The sequence below is a fragment of the Lissotriton vulgaris genome, chromosome 11 (assembly GCF_964263255.1).
Source record: "Lissotriton vulgaris chromosome 11, aLisVul1.2, whole genome shotgun sequence".
NCBI lineage: Eukaryota > Metazoa > Chordata > Amphibia > Caudata > Salamandridae > Lissotriton > Lissotriton vulgaris.
The window spans coordinates 470,048,610-470,069,658 of record NC_141699.1 but is presented as its reverse complement, the minus strand read 5'-3'; the positions used below and the strand labels follow the sequence as shown (position 1 = coordinate 470,069,658).

The following is a 21,049-nucleotide window of genomic DNA, read 5'->3' as shown; positions in this document are numbered from 1 at the left end:
TCTAGCTCCCCATGGGCACAGTCCTGCCCAAACTGCCAGGCCAGGGCCTCTTTGGACTGGAAACAAACATCCTGGGACCAGTTTTGGGGTATTACCTTTCATTAGCCATGCTAGCTTGATTCCAGTGGCACAGTGAGCCTGGGACCCACATCTGTGCATACCTCGATCATTTAGGGTGGCAAATGCAAAAACAGCAAGATAATGGATGGAATGCTTGAATAAATCTCAGGCAATGGCTCCGCCCGCATCCCAAACCTTCATTTATTTGCCCACCATGCTTCCCCAGTTTGGACCCAGCTATAGGCAAATCAGTCTTGATCCAGAATCCCAGTTTCCTCAGAGCTGCTCTAGAGGTCGGTCTTCATCGCACCCTAAGTCTTCAGGTAAACCTAAAAAGAAACAGAAAAGTCGAAGTGGGAGACCGCTGCCTCTCTACTTTTCTCGATCTCGCTCCTGAAGTTGGCCATCTTTGGAATGATCCCACAATTCAACATTAATTTCTGAGGCCAAATGCCATGTTGCTTTAGATCGAAGAGTTCTACGCAGCTATGCTCTGGCTCTTCAGATCCCTACAGACTCAATTTGGCGTAAATCTAGACGCAAGGCCATCTATCTGGAGGTTTGCCATTGGCACCAATTTGACCCTCCCCACCCATCTTGCCATGGCTCCACTGATGACCCCACTTCCTACCCAAGACTTGTGCTATTCCTTGGTTCCTGAACACCTATGCAGACTTACTCAATGCCAAAAGAGGAGGACCCAATCGTTCTCTCTGATGTTGATTCAGCTCTGCCCTGACCTCGACCAAAGTCACGCCTGAATTCACCTGATGCGCCTTCCCCTCCATTGGCCATACCAGCCCCTCAAGGGAGGCAGCCAACCTTGCACTCTCTTTTTGGCAGTGATACTGACGACTATAACCAATGGGATGAGTTCGCTCAGCCCTACAATGATGACAATTGGTGCAAGGAGATGCTGGATGCTAGTAGTCTTGGCTCCTCTCCAGATATGGATTTTTTTCTCCTCCCTGACCTCCCACAGAAGAGTCCACCTCCTATGCTATGATTATATATAGAGTGGCTAAAGCTCTCATCCTCCAGCTCCCCACCATGAAGGTGAAAACAAATGTTCTTACCAAGGTCTTGCAACAAGGACAGACTTGCTGAGCCTCTTCTCTCATGTAATGAGGCACTGATGAACACTTTATAAGTGGCATTGCTCTGGGCGCCTTGTGAACTGCCAAATTGCCTGGCACAATCGTCCTACTCTTGGCGACTGTGCGTTCCTGTTGCAGCACACTTAACTTGACAGCCTTGTTCCTACCACTCCCTCTGACGGGGAATCTAAGCGAGTGGGATTGTTCGGCAAGCAGGTCTTTTCCTCCACCATCCTAGCTTTCCGCTCTGTCAATACCAGCTGCTTGTTGGTGTGCTACTACCATGCCCTTTTGGTATTCAGTGGCACATGCCTTCCCTATTGTGCCTAACACTGTCCAGGCTCAACCAATTCAGGATGGTCGTGATGCAGCCAAGTTCCTGATTTGTTGTGGATTGGACATCACCATTTCCATCAGGCTAACTATTGTCACTGGAGTTGCTATTCACTGCCACGGGTGGATGCGATCATCTGGACTCTCTGGCTATGATGCCCAGACTTCCCTGATGGACATGCCCTTTGATAGGACGTGCGTTTTTGGGGGCAAGGCTAATGCAGCTCTCGAGAGATTTATAAAAAGCAGGGCTCCCGCTTATTCTGCGCCTCTCTGCCAGTTATAGAGATGTGTGTCATGGAGCAGCACATGTCAGATTTACCCCTCTAGGCCAAGTTATCTGATGATCTTTTGTTTGTTCAGTCTCTTGTGCAGGAAGGCTTCACTTTTGGCACAGTTACGGGTTATCTTTTGTGCCTCAGGCCTTAATACGGCTGCCAGACCATTCCTCATTGTTTAAGTCACCAGTTGTGATGCGATTTGGGGTTTCAACATGTTTCCCTCTTCTTCCTTTGTCATGCTCCAGTGGGGTCATAATCTGGTCTTTACTTATATTATAGGCACCCTGTTCGAGCCATTTCACTGCTGTCACATATGGCTCCTTACCATTGAGACTGTGTTTCCCATCACACGAGGAGTGATTGAGGTTCAAGCTCTTTCTGTCGATCCACTGCTACTTTCTTCCCAGACCAACGGGTTCTGCGCACTCTGTCATCCTTCCTGTCAAAAGTTGTGATGCCGTTCTACATTCCTCAAGCCATCACCATGTTGGCGTTCTCTGCTCCGCCTCACTCTAAGGAGGAGAGACTCCATCACTTAGAATCCAGGAGAGCGCTGAGCTTCTACATAGATGGCTCTTAGTGGGGTTCTCTGGAGCCAAAAAAGACACTGAAGTACAGAAGAGAGCTATCTCCCACTGGACTGTGCTCTGCAAAAAATATCTGCTATGCAATGGCTAAAAAGCAGTCTCCAGAAGAATTGTATTCTCATTCTACTAGGGCCAAAGCTGCTACCACTGTATTTTCACACAGAATGCCTGTCTTAGCTGCTGCCAGGCAGCCCTGTGGGTGTCCCTCCTCAAGTTGACGAAGCACTATTTTCTGGACAGTCCGGTTCACTGAGGGTTTTTTCCCCTATTCGGTCTTGCAAGACTTTCTGGTTTGAGACCCTTCACAGAGTCACCTCTAATAGGTACTGCTTCAGTGTCTATTCAAAAGGTGAGGAATCTGCAGCTAGAAGTCTCTAAAAGAAGAACAAGTTACTTACCTTTGGTAATGCTCTTTCTGGTAGAGACTGTCTAGCCACAGATCCCTCAAAAACCCTCCCATCCTCCCAGTTCTGTGATACTATGGGCCAGATGTATCAACATTGCATTTTGCTAGTCCATAATAGTGAATTTTACTGATTCGCTATTATGAACTCGCAAAATGCAATGTATGTAGTTTTAGCAAAATAAATTGCAATTCCTACTCATTCCTTATTTTCAACTCGTGAGTCGCAAATAAGGAAAGGATTCCCATTCATCCCTATGGGCCTAGAGAGCCATAGGAATGAATGGGAATTGCATGCGCAATTTGTGAGTACCCAATACGTACTCGCAAATTGCGCATGCAATTTCAAGGGTGCCAAATGGACACCCTGTTGCACCCCTGAAATATGCATGTGTGCACATGTGGCACACATACGCCACATGGCACCTAGAAAAATTAAACAAAGTGAATTTTTCTTTGAATTCCCATATTACCACCAACATGAAGTTGGTGGTAATTTGCGATTCCTTAAAGCCAGGTTGAACATTTTTTTTGCTTCACACATTTCCTACTGTATTTGTTAAAGGGTTTCACAGAATGTAAAGCTTTTTTCTACTGTATGCGACGTCATCCTTATTGACACTATTGTCCGTTATGAGCAATGGATCTACTTCATAGGTGAGCTAGCAGAATTCCTGCTCAATCAAATGGTCAAAAAATCTACAGGGGTGGAGTCAAAGCCCCTTCCTCTACACTGCTCTCCTAAACTCTCTTTTTTCCGATCGCATGAACTCTGGCATACAGCTAAAGCGATCACCCCAGACCTATTAAAAAGGCATACAGCTAGAGTTATAAATGTAAGCGCCCTTTGAAGCATGATGAGGGAATGACAAAAAGAAGACTTTCATTTGAAGTTGTGGGTTCTCCTTGTATGTTTAATGAGACTGTTGATGTAGGTGTAGAAAGTGGAAATAATGCTATTTTAATCAGTATGACAGCTGCTCTGGTCAAAAAAACCATTACATTTTTTTAAGTAAAAATGTCACATGCAGTTGAATTAAAAATTAAATCAGAAATAATCAAAGGTGGCCAAAGTTAAATACAATTATTTCTGCTATGTGGGTGTCATAACTCCTTTACTCATAATTAAATAAAAATGAAATCTATAATTTGGATGATATGGCTTCATCAAATGTAAGATTTAATACTGACTATTAATTAAAAATGTCTTAATTTTAGCTTCTTCCAACTGCTAAACCAACCGCTCCATGTCTTCTTTGTTGCTATCCCCAATGTAATGCTTACCATAAGAATACAATGATAAATGAATGGAATACAACCATCATTAAATCTGCTCTATTTGTTATGCAGATCTGGGCCTATAATTTTTTATCACATATTTGCGTTGAGTCCAGAGAAGGATAGCTGATCATCCTACGATAAGGTTGATGAAGTTCGGCAGATACCCAGGCTGTGCATTTACTTATTTAAACTTCAGGAATCTAGTTTTTTGAGTCCCATGTGATTCAGGGGTTTTTACGAACCTTGTTGTTTGTATTTATGTGACTTATAGAAACACCTTTTCTCCAATTTGATCTCATGCCATTGTTTTTATATGCAAATTGGTTATTTAAAGTTTTACATTACGTACTTGAGTGTTTCTCCTGTCTCCTTTTTCTGAATTTCCACTTTCATTGTTTCTGGTATTCTTGAAAAGGTCTTTGGGTTTCTCTGAAGCTGTTACCCGGCGACTTGGCACAGGTGCAGAAAGACTTCTCCCACCTCATAGACCGATCAACAGCTGTTGCCCGCAAAATGGGATTTCCAGAGATCATCTTACCTGGTGTGTATGTGCTTTGCATTATGTTTTGGAATATATGAGAAGGTGGTGATGGATAGGTGTGGGCGGAAAATCCGTTCCGCTCGCGGATTTTGCGGATTTTCGGGAAATCCGCAATCCGCGAGATTTGCGAATTTCCCGCAAAATCCGCAAATCCGCGAGCAGCGGATTTTGCTCGCGCTGCTCGCACTGTTAGCGTGAGTTCGCGCCCCGCGAATAAGTGCGAAATTGCAGAAATACGATCTTGGCAAAACTGAAAGTAACTACTTACCAGGTTCAAAAGTTCAGGCACATCATTAGTAGCCATTTCCTGTAGGGCTTCCTGAGGGGCCCCTCCAGAGTTCAGTTGCCAGTTGAAACTATTATGTGACCCTGCTCTGAACCTCAGAATAGTTACACATATGCCACAAAGGTCCTGAATTACAGCTAAGGGAGACAAGCAGGAGCCAGGCTGGAAGTTAAAATCCATTAATCAGCCCCTAATTCATTATTGTCAGTTGGGGCAGGGCAGGTGTTGTAACTAATTTTGCAACAATGAAAGCACTTAGCAAGTGCAAAAGATCACTAATCAGGGCGCACTAAGGAAGCAGGTGCCAGCTAAAAAAATATTCTGTGACACATTAATCAGCCCCAAATTAATTCAGGTCACTTGAGGCAGGGAAGGTGTGCTTTGCTTTGCCGAAAATAATGTACACTGGACAACCAGAGGGTGTAGTGATGAAACAGAGGGTGGCATGGGTGGGCCAGAGGGTGGCATGAGTAGTCAGAGAGTGGCAGTGGTGACAGAGAGTGGCAGTGATGAAGAAGAGTGTCCCAAACAGGCTGGACACGTAGAAACAACAAGTTCGCAAAACTTGCGACCCGACAGGTAAGTTCGCAAATTGCGAAATTGTAAAAACCCTCGCGAACTGGCAGAAACACGGGCGAACACAAAAAAAAAAAAAATCCGCAAATTCGCGGGAATTCGCGGATTTTGCGGATTGCGAATCCGCAAATCCGCAAAATTCGCGGATTGCCAATCCGCAAAATCCGCTCATGCTTAGTGATGGAGTCCAGCTCTGTGAAATGTTATCTACCATGCCACAGACAGTGTTTACCAATTGATTTAAGTCAGCCCAACTGAGCAATTTGTTTTTCGAAAGCAGATAAATGATTGTTGATTGGAAAAGCTCCACACTATTTTCAGCTTTTTTTTCTGTCAAACCCAAAAACATGTTTTCACTTTTACTTTTGACGCCTAATTGGCATCTGATTGTTAATTTAAAAACAAATTAGGAAGTTTGGCATTCGGCTATTTGAGATGTTATTTAAGATTGCAAATTGTTTCAGATCTACAAAAGAATATGGTAAGAAATGTCATTCACAGAGAGGTTACCTTACTTAATGCATTTTGTGCTCATATTGTTTTACAAATGCATTCCAAATAAGGACTGCATTTGTGTGCCAGCATTTTGAGCCCAGCCAGCAGAGGCAAAACCAGATCTTGGAGAGTTGAGGCCACTACCGAGGTTCCTGGTAGAAGTTCATTGATATTAATGGTGCTGCTCTTGATAGACTTTGCAGTTCTACTGTCCCCGTAATTGTCCCTTTCTCTACATGTCCTTCCTCCTCTCAACTCTGCTCCTTTTTAAGTTTTGTTTTTATTTTTATGTTTGACACTGCTGTCTTGTGTGTCTTCTGTTTGGAAAGCTGTTAACTGTTATTGTTAGTTGCATTTCAGAGGACCGAATAACCTGAAATTCTTCCTTCAAAATGTCAGTAAATGTCTATAATCCTAGATTAGAGCACGCACAGTTGAATGTATAATTATTGTTAAATATTACCAATATAATTATTATTTAATTGTCTTAGTAAAAAGGAGTATGTGACTTTTGTATTACAAATAATTCCCACTGTAGAATTCCTGTGATTTAGTGAACATTTAATACGCCATAGGTAGACATAAACTGACCTAGAGGCAGCCTAGCTTCACCAGAAATGATCATGAACACAGCAAAGTGAAATTGACAAGGTCATTAACTCACCACTTTTTAATATTCTTTTTTTTTAAGTACAAACAATGTTGGCAGTTGCATAAGTAAGCAAGTAGTCTGTTTTGCCCGTTAGTTGATTAGTCCTGCAAGCATTAACATTTTTAGAAAGCTTGGGTGAAATGATGGGCATTATCAGTGCTTAAAATTTTTCATAATAAAAAAAAGGCACTTCTGTTAGCTATGGAAGTAAATATGTAATCCAGGATTGTGTTTAGGCCAGCTTTATTCTTATGTAGTTGTTGGTTTTAGGTAGTGCTACCCGAAGGACAGGAGAGGAGAAAATATCTCTACACTGCCAGGAATTAGGGAAAATTAGAGCCTTGGTTTTCATGGCTGTATTTTACCTGTGTGTGAGTGCATCACTGAAAGGATCTTTAAGAAACTTCCCAATAGACCACAGCATTGATGTATGTTGTAAGGCGAGTCCTCAAGGGGAGCTCATCTATGTCTGTAAAGAACGTACCACTTCCTAGTTTCCAAACACTAATTGTTTTTCTCCAAAAAATTAATCCAGCACAACACAATGAGGGTACAGAACAATGATCCTTCTACTCTGTGCTGAGCCTAATCTCACATTACCTGTGAGGGAAATGAGCTCTAATAAGGAATCTTTAGCAGGTGACTATTTAGATGTTGCACACTCCCACCCAAGAAGATACCATTAACAAGTAGTAGATTAGTTGAAGGTCTCTGATGGGAGAGGTCAAAATCACCAGAACCAAACATTAGCATTTAGTCTCAGATATTTCCTTAGCCTGACAGTAGCTCACAGGGCAGAATCACATCTTCCTATATTCTGCGATTGAGCCCAGTTATACCTAAAAAGAAAACACAACAATTGTTACCACTTAGAAAAAGAAATTCATTGCATCAGAACATAGGGGCAATACATGCATGTCTGAGGAGCTCTTGGCAGATAATCAGGTTATTAGCAACTTAGAAATAAAAGGGCAGACCTAGTACTGGTAGATGGGCATCATTTTCATTGTTACTCAGCAAATACAATGGGCGAGTTTAGTTGTATCTGCTAAAATGTCCTACTTCACCACAGGAATTGACACAGCTGCCAGTGCCAATAATGCAATTGTCTTGCTTTTCAAGGAGACAATAGCAACCAACACCTCATTCTCATTTCTGTGGTTGCTAACATCCATGCAGCTTTGCAAATATTCAACCTTCAACAAATCTCTGGTGCCTCGTAGACTTTGACACGTTTACTGGGTTTAGTGTACTCCAGACATTTGTCGCCATGGTTTCTTAGGCGAAAAATGAAATGGGGCACAGGTTATTTTCTAGACTTAGGTCAAGGTAAAGTGCTACTGAAGATCCCAGAAGGGGATCACACTGCTTTTCCTTTGCAAAGAACGAGCAGGATGTCCATGTTTCAACCCACCGGCTGTGCCCCAGTTTCTGAAAAACCCTCTCTAGAACCTACAGAATTAGGAATCTTTCATCCTGTATCTAATCTGCTCAACCTTGCCAAAGTGATCTCTAGCTATGGTCCTATTTTTTTCTCCTTACAAAGATGACACACAGGTTGAACTACACATCGACTCTTCCAGCCCCTCAGCAGCTGGTAGACTTTTGTCATGTCTTTATCTTTGGAGACTCATCTCTGCGGATTTCAGACTTCTGACTATCTGTATTGGGTAATTTTACCGAGCATGTACTGGCTGTTGGTAACCTTGGGTTCATGCTACTGTTTATGAAGACTTGTTCTTTGCTGCACAACTGTGGGCCGAAGTGAGGTCATGTTATTTCCTTGCTGATGCTTTTCTACCCACAGTACTGAGCTCTTTTTTGGATGTTTGGGGGCAATGTGCGTTTAAGCCTTCCTAACCTTTGTTCCACATAAGGTATCCAGGGTATCCTTTTCCCCCACATGTTGCGAATTCTAAAGGTACCCAGGGTTTGTGGATTTCCCCTAAGGGAACTTAGAAATAGCCAGAATATAACAATGTTTTTACTTATTTTGAAAAAAGTGCTATTAAAGAAAGCATATTTTCTTTCGAAAAATGGCAACAACAACAAAAAAATAGCTGTCAAGATTACCACCTACCCAGGTTTCAGGAACATGCAGATATGTTAAAAACAATTTCTTATTAATTTATTTTTGCTAACCACAATGTTTTCAATTTGCTAAGTGATAATCGTTTTTTTCTATTATATTACTATCTACTTGCTGTTTGGGATGGAAGGGATGGAAATCCATGGGTGAACCTGGAAAGCTGTACATTTCTGAAAACTAGAGAAAATCCCATATTAAAAAAGGGCTCATTGTGTAGATCACTCTTGGTTCTCCAAAAGAAACGAATTGTTGAACTAAAAATTAATGAAAATAAGTCAGCAAAACATTTGTATGGGTGAAAACGTTTTCATCTGTAATTGTTTGCCCTGATGGCTGCTTTACGAAAGCAATATGCCATTATGCCCGTCAGACCCAACTAGCCAGAAGGCTATAGAGTGTTTGTTAGTTGTCTGAAAGCACGCAATAATCAGAGCCAACAGCTGAGCTGCAACTTCTAATGATTAATCATTGTGTTGGTTATGTTTCATTTCATGTGGTGAAATCTAATGAATGAAAAATGGGGATGGGGGAAACCTATGCATTTTTCAAATGTGCCCATGATACGGAGTTTAGGAATAATGATGATTTGCACAACTGGGGTTACCTTTGATAAAATATGATTCAGAAGGCAATTTGCAAAATGTCTACATTCTTGAACATTGATTTACATTTACAACCCAAAAATTTTTGAGAAATTGGATTTATATTAACAAATGATAGACTATTCTGTATATCTTCACTTCTTCTGATTAAATCGGTACCCTACTTGTGAGGGTGGTCATATCCCCTGCTACAGGAAGGGGCCCATTTTTGCCCTGTAGGTAGCAGTGGTATTTAGGCCATGTCTTGACCATCAGTCAGGGAAACCAGCTAAGCTCTAACATTTCTGAAAACTAGACGGGAAAGCCGGTCTAATGAGGTGGACAATGATTTTGTACCTAGAATGCCCTGGGAATGTCAAAGTTAGTCTACAATCATGCCTTTTACTCACATGTCTGTTGGGTAAAGTGCTAAAATCTGTAGGGATCCGCCAATTTCCTACAACCCAGCGTTTCTACACTTCTCCTGATTAAATCAGTGCCTCATTTGTGTGGCTGGGCCTTTTGCATATGACACAAACAAATGAAACCTCTGACCGACCATATGAAGTTACTGTGGTCTACATCCATTCTTGTCTCGGGTAGCACCCCAGCCTCTCCTCACAATTTCTATTAGATTTTTTTATTATTTTAATCAAATTCAAAGCCTGACTATTTTCCTGGTAATCTATTCTCAGTTCTTGCTAGATATTTGTGGGTGCTGGAGTACTATTGGCATGTGTGTCGTTGGGTACAAGCATCAGCACTGGAACCGCATGAAGGAACCTTTTACGGAAGTGTGGTTGTGGCATTTCAAATTTCCTGTAAGTGAACATTTGTGAACTCTGCTATGCACATCAAACAGGGACTTGCTAGAGTGTCTTGGTTTCAATAAAGAATAGACAGCTGTTCTAGACATTTCCTTCATTTAAAGGTTGTAGCTTGCCTCTGAGAAAAAGTTTGTAAGAACTGCATTTGTACATATTTAGTAATACAGAAGCTTCTAAAAATTAAAAACAAATTTGAATTCATCCATATATTATAACTACAGAACTTGTGAAACAGCTCACGAATGTGCCCGAAGCGTCAAATAGTGAGAGTGTGATAAAGCAGATAAATTAATTTAAGTTAATATAAATTATTCTGCATGTGGCCAGTGCAAGTATTTTCATACCAGCAATTAAGTTTAAGTCACCTAGTCCTCTTCCGGTCTTTGCAGGTCAATTGAGGACCTGAGTTGCCTGCCAGAAGACTCTAAAAATGCCTGATAAAAAGATGGTCATTGCACTTTTGCACCAGTGGAGACACATGCCTCATTTCACTCCTAATTAGCAGATTTACTGGTTGTGGCTGTTATGCCTTTCTACACGTAGGCTTTTAACGGAAGACCTTGTTATTTTCTGAATCTATACCACTGGGTCATTATGTACATTTAACAGATCAATGTTGGTTAACATCCACAAATGGAAGCGAGTTGTCTGGGCTGCCAATATCCTTCCCATGCCAAAGCTTTTCGATCCAAGGTGAAGAAAAGTGTCCTGTGGCTGATGATCTTTGAGAATATTTTTGCCAAGATTCAAACGTAGATTTCTGGCTGGAAGCAGCCTTTCTCCTAGTGCTTCTCAGGCCATTCCTTATGCGTGATAACAGATACGTGTGTGCCAGACGGCTGCTTACACAAAGGCTTTCTGTCTTTTTTGCAGTTCATTCATTTGAGGGCTTGCGCTCTGCAGATGAGAGAAAAAGTGTGATGCCATGCGAGAATTTCACTTTCTGTCCCGCTTCCAGTCTCCAAGTCTCTCTGAAAGAACTTTGTTTAGTCCGTAGGCCCCTGGGGAAGTACACTGACTGCCTTGTTTGGAATAGTTACAGTATTTGCTGGCATGGCGGACTTAATTTGTTTCCGGCTTGCACACAACACTGATGCTGTTTCTCTTGTGCAGCTTCTAAGTGCAAGAATTGCCTATTGTGTAAGATGGCCCTCTCCGCCTTGACTAGGAAGCCAGTAGACGGTGAGGGTGTTGGGGGGGGGCGTGGAAAGGCCCTCCTAACCTGAGGCTGTATTACTGGGCAGCCCAATTGCTGATCGTCAACGACTAGACTTTAGCAACACAACAGGAACTGTCAACATATGCAAATAGGAGAGTCATGGATCAGGGAGGGTTCCCCTGTCAGCTGTATGTGACAGGCAGGGGAATCAGATTGCCAGGCCCAACCGCTGTGTTGGTCAAGATATGTCAACAAGCGATGAAGGCACTGGGGTGGAAGGACCGGGTAATGCTTGAAACACCACTCTGGGAGTCTGCTATATTGGCACAACTGCGACAGGTGGAAGGCCATAAGAAGTGGGACCTGCTGAGCATTTCAAAATTGGGCGAGGTTTGGGGAGATGGTCCAGTTTCCTGAAATCAACTGAAAAAGAAACTCAACGGCGGGCTTATAGAGCTGCACCGCATGCTAAGTTCATATAATGTTGGTGTCCTGCGCATTACCACTCCAGCCCCCTCCGTTGTTCAGTGCCTCTGGTTCCTAGATCCCTGAAAGATAGGACATATGAGGGTGCACCAGGTAATGAAGCCCAATCAAAATCCTGTACTTTTTAAAAAAATCTTTATTTATTTTCAATTTTCAATGCATCTGCATCAAAATTCATATACACAGCTCAGCCAACGCGTTTTGTTTCAAACAATAGGAACTTCGTCAGGGCTTAGAAATCAAAGGTATCCTATTACACTGCCAAACAATATTTTTGTACCAGCTTAATGACCTGGATAGTCCAGGAATTCCCCCGGTATCATCATGCCCATGACACAATACCTTGTAGCTTCCAGCGTTGTCCCGGAAACCCATTTGTACTGATAGGGAGTCCATTTCCTCAGTTCCTGCAGGTGAAACATCCTACAGAGCTACAGTGACTTCCACATGACACAGCAGAAGAAACACCACTGAAGATTAGAATACTGGGCACCCCACCACATAATCATGCTATTTTGCAGATTTGTGCTATGCTGCTCACGAATAGTGTGCCACCTTTTGATGCTCTGCACAGCAAATGGAACAGGATTTGGAGCGATTGGAGATGACTCATGGGGGAGGCCTGTAGCGATCTTCAAGAGGTGGCAATCTGCACATGATTCTGGCTAGTCCAGCTGAGGATTTTTTAAAGGCATAATATATGAGAAGCCGATTGTACAAGATGGGAAAAATGGACAGTGCCCAATGCCCCAGGAGATGCGGACAGCGGGGGTCACCATTTCATACTTTGTGGGATTGCCTGAAGATACAGGCATGCAGTGCAGGTGGATATTCTTGTTCATAGATTGCTCCACTGTGCTTGCCCCTAGATGGCAATGCTGAACCTTTGGGGTATAAGACACTGGACAGTTACAAACTCCTTATTTGTAACTAGGCACTGATAGTGGCGAGGAGAGACATAGGGCGATATTGGGGAGAGGCAACAATGACATTGTCTGAATTGGAATCCAATTTACACTGCATATATGAGAGCAGAAGACTACCGGGTCAGGGACTTTCCTCACAAGTTTGCTAAAATGTGGGGTCTATGGAGGAGTTCAAAGGTGGATCCGAACCGAAGGGGGTTTAGATGATGTGTCTGGGTGCAAAAGGTTGAGGCAAGGACAGAACCGCTGGTAGGGGCTCTTTTTAGTGGCCATTAGTTAGAGTTGTGGACTGCCAACTTGATCTAAAATTGTCATTGTGGTGAATGAGTAGATATGGGCCACCTTATGACATTGTATTTCTATGCTTACAGTTGCAGCTTTACGTCTGAATGTTGTTATACAACCTAATAATCTGATTAAAAAAAAGAATTGCCTATTGTCAATGTTCTTGATGCAGAGGTGTTGATGGCAGGACTGCCAAGCGTATCTACTCTGCCTATGCACTTGCTCCCAGCAACAATGTAGAAAAATTCTTCTCTGCCTCTCTGTTTGATCATAAATCGTGCTTCATCTTTTTTTTTTGTTTCAGCCTTAGGCTTTTCTTTTCCACTTCAGATTTAAAAGACCATTAATACAATACTCACAAAATGCTGCAACACCTGATGATAACGAACAGAACAGTGTACTGTAAACAATTGTAATGATACCAAGTTTCTCTTTTCAAGTTGTATGATTTAGCTAATTCTCTCAAGTCTATTTTTATCTGCAATGTCAGTCTAAAAAGTAGGTGTTTGATAGTTCTGTCTCTTCCTTTTCCACACCTCTTTTGATCCTCGAGAAGTTATGGTAAGACAAAAAAGGCAGAGCAGTAGCCAGTTTGCCTCTTTAGCCAGTTACTATGGCTGCTCAAGGAACCATGAAGAGCTGAGTTGTTTTTTTCATTTCTATGGTTCCCAATGGGTCATAGAAAGACTACAGAGGCAAGAAAGAGACCCATGGCTCTGTAGACAAGTAGGTTGAAGGCACATGTTTTCTAGCTTCAAGAAATTACATTTTAGCTATGTGTGTATTCAAAACTTTACAAGTTAGTGAGAAGAAAGAATTAATAGTCAGTTAGTACACTGCCTCACTCCTTTACATAATTTCAATGCCCTTGTTACCCAAATCACCCAATGCTTCCCCTGATGCTTTCAAGACAGGACATATCTTCCTTAATTGTGGACCTTGCTGTGACTTTGGAGTTTGCTGTCTGATACCCATTGTCCATTACACGGTAGGACCAACGAGAAGGCATTCATCGCACTTTACACTACAAGCTCCAAAAATAGGCCTTCATTCAAAATTACTAGCCTGGGGTCAGAGACGGCAACCATCCACATGGTCAATAATAATTAACAGATCTATGGCAGTAGAGATCCTTGCCATCCCAATCTTCTTGTCCGCAATGCGGTCTTCAAAAGTCAATCGTTTTGTTACCAGTGACACCTTCATATCCCAGGCGGAATCCAAAGAAATGGTCTTGCAATAGTTTGAGTAATACATAGAGAAGAGAGCAGAGCTGGAGCAGATAACTGCCTCCTGATGGGAGTCCATGCTTGCCTCTTGTGAGTTTACCAAAGGTTTCATTTTCTCACTAATGAGCTGCAGCCAGTATAGGGCTTGCTTTGGGACTCATGGGAGTCCCGCTGGCTGACAACGATGGCCAGAACCGCTAACAGGCCCGGGGCAGGCAACCACAGCTGAAAACCTCCTCTGACTATAATAATGGTTGACTGGGAACTGCCTTCCTCCAGTGTAGTACTGGAGATGTAATGGGAGCTCATTGCCAGGGACTGCAAAAAGGTCATCAATAGCATCAAATCCCTTTCAACCTCAATCTAAGTTGCAAGGGGTGTGCAACATGAATACTGAATAACAGGCAGGTTTGCTCACCTACTCCCCAATCCTGGAGTAATCTCTTGGACAAATAGTCTTGCTTTAATAAGATGATACATAACTAACGTCTTAGCAACTGAGTCAGACAATTATTGAATAATTGGATTATGAAAGTTCTGAGTTCAAAATTATCTAAGCATTGACTTGGTAACATAGCAAATAGAGGTCTTGAAGGAAGACATGCTGCACATTTTTAATGCACTACCAGCTACCTCTGGTGCTCCGAGGCCCACTGGGCGACAGAGTCCTTCAGTCTGGTTACCACTGTCGTACCTTACACTATTGCCTTCTGCCTCTTTGGGGCCTGTTACCAGTCATGTACAGAATTTGGTACTGGCTGCCACTCTAGCCCTGAAATCCAAGCTATTCCCTGTCACCTGATGCAGTACCAACTCCACCGGCATTGATTGCAGACCAGGTGCCAACTCCGATGTCGGACCCCAAGCCGACATAAACTCAGCACAACCAATATCAAGCCATGAAATTGCAAAAATGCAACCAGTTGTCATGCACCCTGACTCTAATCTGATGCCTCTACAATGACTTGGGTATCGAAAAAGGCTCAATTTTCGCTAGTGAGCTAGACTCATTCGAAGGACAACCAACAGAAGATATTGTTAATTTACAGTGGTGGTTCGGAGGGCATCCGGGGTACTGGATTTACATTTATGCTACATTGAGACCAAGCCACATGTTTTGACAGAGATTTTACAGCCGGGCCAGCATCATGGAATCCCTTGCTTTCAATGAATTATGCCCTCATGGCTACCTTGATGGATACCAGATTAAAACTATGTTCTTGTCCACTTGTTAGCTGGCAGGTGCCCAGACATCTTAGGCCTGCACCTGGGGATCCAGAGTTTCTCATCTAACACCCTCCTCTGGAAAGAATCATTGTACAGTCTTTGACCTGTAAGGTGAATTCTAATTAATTTCCAACCTGTCCCCTGATAGCTAATCCAAAAGGGTTTATGGGTTTATGCTTTTGGCAACTAATTGTTTTCTTCTGCCACCCTGGCACTGAAGTCCATCAATGCAGTCTGTCAGTTGGGCTGATATACACCTATCCTATGGGACATGGCCAGCAAGAGCTTGATAGCAGTCCTGGAGGAATCTCTTTTCGTCTGCTGCAGTGGTGAACAAGCTGCTTTAGTTTGCTCTTAGCAGCTTAAGCCCAACCAGTGGGTTAAAGGATTTGGGACCTCCTCCTAGGTTGGTGATCAATCTTGTTCAACAGATGGGTCTTTCAGATTGTTCTCTCCTCCCCACTGAATGTTGTATTTACTAATTTATTTATTTTAATTGGCCGATGTGCTGAACCATGTGTATTTGTGGCATGCATTATTCATGAGTTGTCACGTCAGAATAACGTCTGAAACAGTCAGGCTGAATTCACGTGTTAATTGTATTGATGATGTTCGGATTGGAAACCACACATGCTCTCAGCCTGCCTGAGTAAAACGTGCAGTTCTTTTCTATGCAGTCAGCGTAGCTTGCGCTATTCCAGTGGCATATGAAGCCATTAGCTTGCGCTATTCCAGTGGCGTATGAAGCCATTTGTGCTTTAAATCAAGACTGGCAAAAGGGAGTTGTCGTCGTGACATACTTGCCTCACTGTGATGCTCTGGATCAGCAGCCTGCAATTTGATCGTGCGCGTAAGCTGCCGAAGCGGGGTGGAAAGGTCAATTGAATAACCAATAGTAGGGAAGGGGAAAGCTTCCTGAGTGTGAGCTAGGCGGCCATGTTGGGCATCATTTTGTAGAGTTTCCGACTGTTGTGCACGTGTACGCCATGGTTAGAATTATTTTTCTAAATATTCGAATGGAAGCCTGATCACATTTTGTGATCATATATGCCTTTCTTTTTTAGAAGTTATTGTAAATTACATGTTTTAAAACATTCGCTAAACTTAACGGGTGCCTTAGTACAGTGCGTTTCTATAGATATTGTGACTCTTTAAGTCATTTTGCGAAGAACCTAATGAAATCTGAAATTAAAAAAATATATGTTTATATTGCCTAGTGGATGCTTCTTTTGGATGATTTCCATTCAAAGATGGCCTCATACTTTGCTGGAGGTGCTGATAGACTTGCTGGTTCACACCTTGCGCGACTCTCTCAGCCTACCAGTGAATGGGCCTCCCCTAAGCCTCCGGCAAGGGGGTGTGTTTAAGAAAATACGCTGCAGTTGCCCATCTCACATGGCACATACAAAAATATAAAACATAACTAAAAAGTTATAACATCCCAAAGGCGAGATCTATTGGCTATGCCAATGCTTTTTGCTTAAGATTGTATGTGCCTCCCTTTCATATCAGGAAGCCGGTCACTCTACCAGCGTTCCTTGCTTTACTCAAAACAGAGTTTGGTCACCAAAAAGATTTTAAGATTAGTTGTTACTCATACAAAAGACCATCAAGCAGATGATCAACTTTTTGTGGGGTTTTCTAGAAAGAAAGGAAAAGCTGTGCACAAAAGAACCCTGTCGAGGTGGACAATTCTCTGCATTAGGATTTGTTGCACACTGGCCACGAAACATCCCCCAGAATGTCAGAGAGCCCATTCCACCAGGGCCCAGGCCGCTACCACTCGAGGAGTGCCTGTCCTTGATATCTGCCAAGCTTCAAAGTGGACATTGGTGAATGTGTTCGCTAAATACTACTGAAATGACAGCCATTTCTGCAGGAAGCGCACTTTGCAGAATACATTCTGCAAGACTTGTTGCTTTCAGTCCATTCCATAGATACTCCACTTGTGGAAGGTACTGCTTTACTACAAGTTACTTAACTTCATTAACACTCTTTCTGAGGGTGTATATACTATCTAACTGCAGATTCTTCACTGCCCTCTCACCTACCAGTTCTGTGGAGTGGCCAGTTTTTAAAATCTAAAAAGGTTTCAAGTTAGTGAAAACCTGATTTTTATAAAAAATGGTTTGTTTCCAAAAATTGTTTGGCCCCCCAATCCAGAAGGAAAGGGAAAAGACAACAAACTAATATTGATGCAAAGGGGTGGTGTTCTGTCACTTACTGGGTGATTTGGAATCAACGTGCAACTACTCGACACCGGTCAGCATGTAGAGCATTGCTGAAATTTTTTCCAGATCCAGTGTAGTTCTAGCAGGATAGTCTAAGGTGATGAAACTGTGGTTAGTGTTCACCAGAATAAGCATTGCTTAAGGTAAGTAACGTGTTCATCACGTATATACTGTATTAAGCATATAAACAGTTAGTATCAAACTATAGGATCAGACTGTGCTAGACAACTAGAAATGCTTGCCACGTTTGAAGACAAAATTGCAGAGGAGCAACAATTGTTAGGAATAGCGTAGGCCTTGCATGTGTGATGTAGAGGTAGGTATGTAAAGTTGATTACAATATAGACTTGTCAGGGCCAAAAACAGAACCCATTGTACCATTATGCACATCACTTTCAGCATTAGCCACATTTGTTTTAAACTATTAATCTCTGTAATATTGAATGGGTCTACTAATACCAGTTCCATGACAAAGGAGAATAACATGAAAACTTTAATTTAGTGAATGGATTCGAGGAGCCTTCAAATATTATGCGAATAGTTTTTTGCATGGTAAAGTTATGTTATCCTCACACATCAGAAAGTGCCGCTCGTCATTGTTCTCGTTAAGTGTCAACAGTAAGTTGCACCCTTATTTCAAGACTAGATTAAGCACAAAAATGAACCCACATGTAATTATGGCATATTCTAATCTTGTATGCTTAAGGCTTAGAGGATATTTTTGTTTAGTATTTGTGGAATAGAACCCTGTAGGGCAAATGTGCATGAGCAGTGCAGTGTCAAAGAGTTTGAAGAAAAAATAGAAACTTGTAACCCCTTTGGCATTTGGGAAAATCTGACCTCGAAGTCAGCCAACAACTCTATTTTTATCAAGAGTCAGACTCTTGGTTCTGTTATCAATGTTTTGCCTTCTCTCATTCCCCTTGGAAATAATTGGCATGTTATTCAAGGCTTTGGATGGGAACTTTATTCAACTTCACTAGTCTAGCCTATCTTTCTAACAGAATTACTCTTTTTTTGAAGCTCATTCTTTGGCTTGGAAATACGGGATAGACTTCCTTCAGTCAAGAGTCCCCACGTATATTTCACTCTTGATGTCAAGCTTAATTTTGGGAACCTGATTCTGCGTGAAATCTGACCACATTTGCTTTAGTGTTCCTTTCCTTACTTTATGATTTTCTTTTACACCAGTTGAATTGACCACATTTGTTTCAGTGTTTCTTTCTTTACTTTATGATTTACTTTTAAGCCAGTTGAATTGCAGTTGACCTACTTAAAAGGTTTCAGAGGCTACTGGCACGTTCTCGCTTGACTTATTGATTTAGTCATAGATTTCCCCCTTTAGACACTTTATCATCAACCTTCATATAGTTATTAATGCGCACATGCTGAAAAATTAGTTCAAAGCCAGCCCGTACGGTCCATCCCTACCTTTGTCACAATTCGAGAATCAAACCTTTCTCAAAGATACTCCTGAATGAAAGATAGCTTTTTGTTGTCGGGCACAGCTTTACGTGTTGCAAGTACAGGGATGTGTGTTTTGCTATTCTTCTCTTTCTGTAGAGGAAAGTTAGGAAAGCAGGATTTGGTCAAAAGTCCAGTTGCTTAAAAAGAAAATATCAGATATTTGAAGACTTCTTGATATGGAAAATATTTTCTGTGGGACCTCTTTGTGCTGCTTCCAATGTGTCTTGTGCATATTAGGTGTCCGCAAACTAGCACCTTGTAATGGGAAGCTGGGCAAGCTAGGGAGCATTAGAATCACCAGTCATATTGCATACCACCTCTATTGATGTATCACTGATTGACGGTTTGCCAAAGAATAGAAGCTGGACTGGCTCTCTATAGATATCGGTGAGCGCTCTTAGGGGATGTTGTTACTTTCATTTAATGCACGTCTGGAACCAGGGCCTATCCCAGTGCCAATCCTTGTGCATGCTAAAATTAATTCTTAGCCTATTTTAGCTGGGCAGAGTTGGTAACGAGATTAGGAGAAAGATGTTTGAAACCACTCTGACCTTCTAATTCAGCTATCTCACACAGACGCTGCTTTCTGCTTCCATTGCGATAGTGTTGTCAATCAAAGGGTCACTTTCAGTTCAGCCTCAGATAATAACTTACAAAATGCATATCACAAAAGTAGGTTTACACAGCATGCTGGCTGCCTAGCAGCTGGCAACCAGGTCCCCAGCAACACACTTTGCCTGCTTCGCACGAGCCTGCCCACTACTACTTTCTTCACTGCTAGCTTCAGTTATATAGCAAATATAGTAATAAGCAAGGCCCAGACCAACATCTGATTATGTTGCCTTTTGAGTCAAGGCCAAACATATAGTAATAAAGTGTACGCAAGAGTTGTTCAAATTGAGGAAGCAATGGAAAAGACGACATAAATAGTTGCAGGTCAGAGTATAAATGCACTGCACCATCACCAGCCTCAAATTATTTAGAGCTTCTGTTCGTATCCAGACCTTGGCCCGCCCTGAGTAGCTCAGTTGCAATCCCATACCTACCGTTGACTGGAACCGGAAGTAGTTGAATTACAAGTGCAGGTGGCGAAGCTGAAGACTGTTTGATCATCAGCATAGTGTATAGTAGGGCTTCTTCAGTAAAAACGTTTACTATCTGGCACTTCTGAGGTATGCGAAGCCCAGTTCAGCACCTTACAGCACTTGTTCGCTAAGTTGGGAACCCATGCTTACCCTCAAGTGTTGGCGTCATTGCAGAAGATTATTAGCAGCAAGTCTTAGGGCCAGATGTATGACCATTCAGTTTAGCGACTCGCTAAACTTTTTTTTTTTTTTTTTTTTTTTTTTTTGGGGGTTCAAACTGCTTTATTGGAGTAAACAGAGTATGGTACACAGCTTGATCCGCCTACAACCCGGAGGCTGGCAGCAAAAATTATGAACAGTACACAGCCCAGAAGCCGGCATCCCGGGGGCCCGGCGGCGCACAGGAAAACATACATGACGCTGGTTCTGCAGCCCGGGGCGTAGGACAAGCAAGGATGAGCAGCAGTTGAACAGGGTTTTGTAGTCGAGAGATGAAATCCCTCTCCTTTTTTTTTTTTTTGTCAAACAGGAACCAAAACTTCCCAACTTAGGTAACAACTATGAAGCGACTCGCTAAACTTAATGTACAACTGTGTCTCAGACACTGTTTGCGATTCCAATGGGGTCGCAAATTGCACGTCTCATCAATATTCATGAGGCAAGAACAATTTGCGACCCCATTGGGAATGGCTGGCACTCCCAGGGATGGTGGCCTGCTGGGATCAACAGGCCACCATGTTTTGGACTGCTTTTTAAATAAAGCACGTCTTATTTTTAAATGCAGCCCGTTTTCCTTAATGGAAAACGAGATGCATTTAAAAAACAAAAAGGAAACTTTTTAGTTTCATTTTTTAAGGGCAGGCAG

At 42.3% G+C, this 21,049-nt stretch overlaps 1 protein-coding gene across 1 annotated transcript in view; it reads left to right on the top strand.

Moving 5' to 3' along the window:
- DOCK5 (dedicator of cytokinesis 5) overlaps positions 1-21,049 on the top strand; it is a 581,227-nt gene that overhangs the window by 95,995 nt on the left and 464,183 nt on the right. The window contains exon 7 of the mRNA XM_086942489.1: positions 4,458-4,583. Within this exon, the coding sequence (XP_086798615.1) occupies positions 4,458-4,583 (126 nt within the window). The remainder of the gene's footprint in view (positions 1-4,457; positions 4,584-21,049) is intronic.